At 33.0% G+C, this 6,267-nt stretch overlaps 1 protein-coding gene across 1 annotated transcript in view; it reads left to right on the forward strand.

Annotated features, from left to right (window-relative positions):
* The window catches only part of LOC123669685 (laminin subunit alpha-1), a 208,187-nt gene extending 207,894 nt beyond the window's left edge, over window positions 1-293 (forward strand). The window contains 1 exon segment of the mRNA XM_045603275.1: window positions 40-293. Within this exon segment, the coding sequence (XP_045459231.1) occupies window positions 40-182 (143 nt within the window). The 3' untranslated portion in view covers window positions 183-293.
* The last annotated feature ends 5,974 nt before the right edge of the window (window positions 294-6,267 follow it).

Consider the following 6,267-nt stretch of genomic DNA (forward strand, 5'->3'; position numbering starts at 1 on the left):
ATCAAACTTAGAGGATAAAAAGGATTTCAAAACTTCCAGAGGGCGCGCCTGAGCTGACGGAAGGGCGGGAGAATTTCAAGGGCTGTATCCGCGACGTGGTGGTGGGCGGCGGACCACGCGACTGGAAACATGCGCGTACTTTGCGAAATGTACTGCTCGACTCGTGTCCCGTTACGACGTGAACAATCTACAAAAGGTTATACAATTACGAATATATATTTTTGCCTAGCCTTTTGTTATGCCCATATAAGTCTCACCAATGCCACATAATTTAGATTCTAAATAAAAAAATTGGTTGCCTGTAAAGTCGGTATACGGGCGAAAGTTTTACGTGACAACGACTTTGAGTGGTAAAATAATTTTAATGTGAATATTCATTCGTATAGTAGGAAGAAGGATGAAATAATAGTAACAATTTAAAACATTTATTTATACAAAGAATTATATTTAAAACATTAATTTATACAAAGAATCTCGCACTGAATTTCATATTAATAAAATTTTATTTTTACCTTTACACATACATACGTAATTATATACAAATATACATACAATAACTTGCAATACATTTGCGTACAATGAAACAGCGTTTACTACAACTTAACTTGTTCCTATCTGAGTGATTTTGCCCGAGTGGAAGGGACGCGTGCCTCTCACTCGCTCTCATTGTGAGCGCATAGCGTGAGCGGAGCGTAACGCAGTTTCTTGAAGTGTCATCCGGCAAACCAATTTATAAGACGTTGTCACGTCAAAAATAATTAAATTCTCTCTCTCTCTCTCTATAACATAACTACAATTAAAATAGAAAAAATAAATTATATAAAAAGTGTGTGTGTGTGTGTGTGTGTGCAATTCACACACGGCAGATGTGAAACTTCTGAAAAGTAGCCTACGAGAGATTTCTTTTCATCGAGAATATAAAATACTGTATAATGTATTTTATCTCATTTTCTCACAAACTTTATCGTGACTCATTTTCGTTTAATCGAGTTTCAATCACAGTTCAAATCACAATGATAGTAATGAAGTTTAATTTCAAAATTACAAAAAGTGGCGGCAAAACATGAATTAACGAATTAAGCTTTTAAATTTGTGTCTACATTCACAATTGTAAGCAAGTGACCGCAACTTATTAGTTGCGGCGCTGATTTACTACGAGCCCACCTTATGATTCACGTATTACGAAGTTTGTTAAGATAATCTGTGTCAAAAGGATCGTAGATGTAGTAACAACAATTACCTACATGTCTACATAAACGTTAGCGGAAATTATATCTTTAACACACACACACACACACACACACACGTACGTCTGTTCCTATCAGTGACGTAGCGAACTTCACTTGCGCCTGGGACAATCGAAAACCATATAGTATGTCCACCAATATTTTGTTTTGCGGACCACTTGGCGCCACTTGTGAGTAACGCCCGGGCATGTTATGCGGTTAGGACCTAATACTATAGAGAAACATAAAAATATTTTTTATGCCCATATTATACAATACAAAATATACCATCGCTTTGTGTGTACGTAACTTTTGTCAAGATCTAACCAAAGTGCCTTAAACACGAATTCGTCGATAAGGAATGATATATTATACTATAGTGCCATCGATGTAAATTAAAAGAGAGTATTTTATGACCATTAAATTATAATATTTCAGAAGTTTTGTAATGAATAATAATAAGTGAACGAGGCTATCTGTAGAGGCTGATAAAGCGATCGTTTTAATGTAAATAGGTACTCTACAAATAATGAAAATATTAAATATTCGTTTTTGAATTAGTTTATTTTATCTGTGCATTTTTTTTATTTAATAATTATCTTATTTGTATTGTTAAATTAATATTCTAAAAAATGGACTTTCGTTTGCACAGTTAAAAAAGAAATTCTGATCACGTTTTTCCCTTCTATAGTTTTTACGACTTGTAATGTATAATAATTAGTGTTGCCATGACTAAATAAATGTAAATAGAATAATCTACCTATTTACTAACGACAAGCAGTATTCGTATCATAATTGTAAATATTTTTAGTACTATTTTTATATTGTTTGTATTAATTATAATAAATAGTCTAATATTTGAAAGCTGAACTAGAAAAGTGGGGAAATTAAAATCTTGGTATCCTTCAATCATTGCTACACTTAGTACAAACTCTCGACCTTGATACACGAAAAATAATATTGATAATACCATATTATGGTTATATCCATATATTTCTTTTTCAGAACCATTCGTTATTTCTTGTAATAGATGATAATGATATGAATGCATTACCGATTTTAATAATTGGAAAAATCAATTAAGGCGCTACCCTGACCAAATAACCTTGAGCATTCGTTCCCTCTTTGCCGCACCCCACCTCTACAATACTTCGTAAAACACTACTAGCGCCATTTGGTAAACAACTTACGAATACGCGTAAAAAATACAGATCTTCGAATCCGTAGACACGGCATTCATTAAAAAAAATCTTTATTTTTTTTTAAGTAAGAAAGAAATGTTAATTGGTTCGTAAATAATTTTGGAAATGAATTCAGTGACTACAGCTACGTTAATAATAATAATAATATATATATATATATATATATATATATATATATATATATTTGTGTGTGTGTGTACTACAAATAAAATATAATATAATATATTTACTGTGTACAAAAAGAGTAAATTAAATTATATTTAATTGGTGCGTAAATAATTTTGGTAATGAATTCAGTCACTACACTTACGTTCATAATGAATACTTTCAACTTTTATTCTAATACTAGCGACTCACCCCGGCCTCGCTGGGTGCAATGCTGATACTATATTCTCTATGCTGATTATATATATATATATATTATATTGTATTACTTTATTATGTATATATTATATATTAGTACATTATTATATTACCGTTGCGTAGTTTTAAAGATCTTAGCATACAGATTGCGGGAAGCGACTTTGTTTTATACTATGTAGTGAAGTATAAGTATTCATGATACTCGTTTGGTGTTAACTTTTTGTATTGAAGGCGAGTTATCTATAATAATAATAATATACTTTATTGCCCATTTAAATAAAGAACAAAATTTACATAACAAGCAATTATAGTAACAAATTAAACAACCAGGCGACCTTATTGCTAAAAAGCAATCTATCTTTATTATTCAGACAGTGTAAGTAGAAAAATAAAATAAAAACAAAGTGAATTTTATTATCATTTTTTATTTTAAAGTAGGTCTAGGTACTTATACAAGGTCTAATTAAATTAGCTAGCAAAACTCCGCGGATGTGATGGGTATCTTTTTTTTATTATGGGTACCGTTTCCATGGTTTTTAAAGGTGCTAGAACCTGTCTTGCGGTCCAAATATAAATCCAAGATGGCGGCCGTGAAAATTTTGTTTCCTGATATTTCCTGATATTTCCAGTTTACATATCGCTAAAATCTAAATATCGACTACATGTAGGCATGTTTACATCATAAAGTTCGTCACCTTTACTTCTCCTATCTATGTCTGATGTCAGCTCAATCTCTTCATTTAATTGAGGTTCAATATTTTCTTTACTTTTTTTTCTGGTTGTTATTGCCTCTTCAATGTATGAAGGATTTCTTATATTCATACCTCGAGGGTAGCGGGGGTCGACTAATTCTGGCAACATACAATCTATATAAAATGATGTAAGCTTTTCTTTCATCTTCTCTTTCCAAAATTTTTCGTCTCTATTGATCCATTCTGTTTTTAGGGGAGAGTTGTCATTTGACCAAACAGCAAATAAGCACTTTGATCGCTTAGTAACGTGAAGTTGCCCCTGCACTTGATAGTACCATTGGTGGTTTTTATTGATTTCCATCCCTTTTTTTGTCATTTTCCAAAAGGTCACTTTTCTTTTTTTTATGGCTTCTTCTAAACCCAATTTATATGCTGTTATCGGGCATTTAATTTCAACGATAGTGTCATCGCTGCATAGCCCATCTGGAGTGGCTCCTAAAAATGGTAACTCTTCGTCAATAAACAGACCACAAGGTTCAATTTTAATTTTTTCTTGCCTTTCTAATTGCTTGATGGCAATGTTTTCATTTTCTTTGCCATGTTTAATTGATGGCACATGGTCAATGTCACTTTTGTACAACAAGTTTTTTACAAAGTTATGACAACTTGTGTTACTTCGCCGCGTGATAACCTTTCCAAAGTTGGAAGCGGTTAATAAAGACCGACGCAACTCTAGCCACTCGCTACATTCGCTTTGCAAAATGGTTTTCCGTTCGATTAAACTTCTTTCCTCACTAGTTTTCTTTAAATTTTCCATAAAATTTTCTTTTATTTTATTAAAAACATCAATTGGCAAGTCAGGTTTTGTGCAGTCTTGACCATAATTGTGGTCTGGTTTTGTTTTTTCTAAAAACAAGGCTCGTTTTTTTGGTTTCCTGTTTAGTTTATTTTTCGCATTTTTATATATTCTTTTGTTTTCTAGTCGTTTCATTTTGCCTTGAGGGCTATTTCCCTTATTAATTGATTTATATAGCCGAGAAATTGTTTTTCTTTCATTAAAAGCTACCGCAGCGGCATGACATCTCGTCTGATACGAATTTTTTAATGAAAAGTTTATTCTTTTGCCACCTACTAACTTAGCCACCAGGCTGTTATATCTCTCAACCACATTGCTATCGACGTCATATAATAGACTCCGAGCATGCCCTGCAACATTTTGAACAAAAAAACATATTTTTTGCCATAAGGGACTTAAAATAAAATCATTTGGCAGGTCGGTTTGGCCGATATTATTACAATAGTATGTTCGGCACTTAGTGTGGTCCCCGAAGCCATGGTGGTGGCTAATTAATAAGTCATCAAAGAGAAGTTGAGCATCTGAGTTAGATTTATGTTTTTTAATCATTTTACAAATAGCCGATCTAGTCTGTAGTATAGCTTTTTTTGTTATGTATTTTCGATGTTTTAGGTTAAATTTAGTGTCTATGGCGAGTGCTTGTAATTTATTGCAAAAGTTCCGTAAGATGTGGTTCCGGCACTCTATTTTTTCAACAGTTATGTTATGGTATGGGCGAGCCTGCAATATTTTGGAGTAGGTGCTAGCATCACCATCGGATATAAGTTTGCCGTAAATTAAATTATACATCCTTATGGATTCTTTAAATCCTTCCACAATTATTTCACTCTCCATGTTTGTGGATGGACCATTGTAATTTTTGAAACATTTGTGTTCTGGCGGATCAACACTTTTGTTTTCTGCACGAGCACATATGAAGCAGTATTTATTTTTTATGCCTAAAAAAAGAAGTTCTCCCGTATGTTTGCCTATTATGGCAGCTGCACCCGAAAGAGCATTATAATTCTTTTTATAACTACGTTTGGACCAGCAACCATCAGCAATAACATCTATTATGGGAATTCCATCTTTATTCACCCTGCCATTGGCAATTGCGTTTTTTTTCTCCCTTTCTGCAGCTTGATTCATAGATTCTACTAAAACATCTTCCCATTTTTTACTGATAAGTTCATGGTTCTCTGAATACGTCTTTTCAGATAACAATGGGAGGTTGATGGCTGACAAAAGTTCATCCAGCTGTGAATGCCCTCCACCTATTGCAATAGTACCCGCGACGGCGCACGTATTAATATTTAAGTAATTATCACTGCAGTTGTCACCATTTATAATAAATTTTCGATTGCAAAGCCGACATTTAAATGTAAATTTTGACTGCAGACCATTTAGAGTTTCGGCTATGAGGTCAAGTTCTGCGAAGCCGCACCCAAGTGGTCCATGGTTTGAAACACGTTTTAATTCAGAAAGGAAGTGGCTGACATCAATAATTCTTCTATTTATAATTTTATTGTTAGTTTCTGCTTCTTCATACGAAATTTGCAACTAAAAAAAAAAAAAAAAATTATGTACCCAAACAATATTCACATTAGAATAATCCATGATCTGATTTTTATCTGAAGCTGCTGCTGTTATTCATTTCATTATACAAATGGACTACCCTTTCTCATTTACATTCGAGTTCAAAACACATGTAAAGTATCAGAAACTTACTTCAATGTCTTTAATAGTTTCTTCGGTGTTTTCAGCTTCCTTCAAGTTTTCTGTAAAATCGACCCTTAAACTGCAAAAGAAAAATATTATCCATAATATTTCGAGTTCGAGTAGTAGGGTTAGGGATGAGATACACTTGCAAAATTTAATACCAGAGCTTCCAAGTACGAGTAATAAGTAAATGTGAGTATAAAAATATCTATTAATAGGTAGGTACTTCA

This window comes from Melitaea cinxia, chromosome 3, assembly GCF_905220565.1.
Source record: "Melitaea cinxia chromosome 3, ilMelCinx1.1, whole genome shotgun sequence".
NCBI lineage: Eukaryota > Metazoa > Arthropoda > Insecta > Lepidoptera > Nymphalidae > Melitaea > Melitaea cinxia.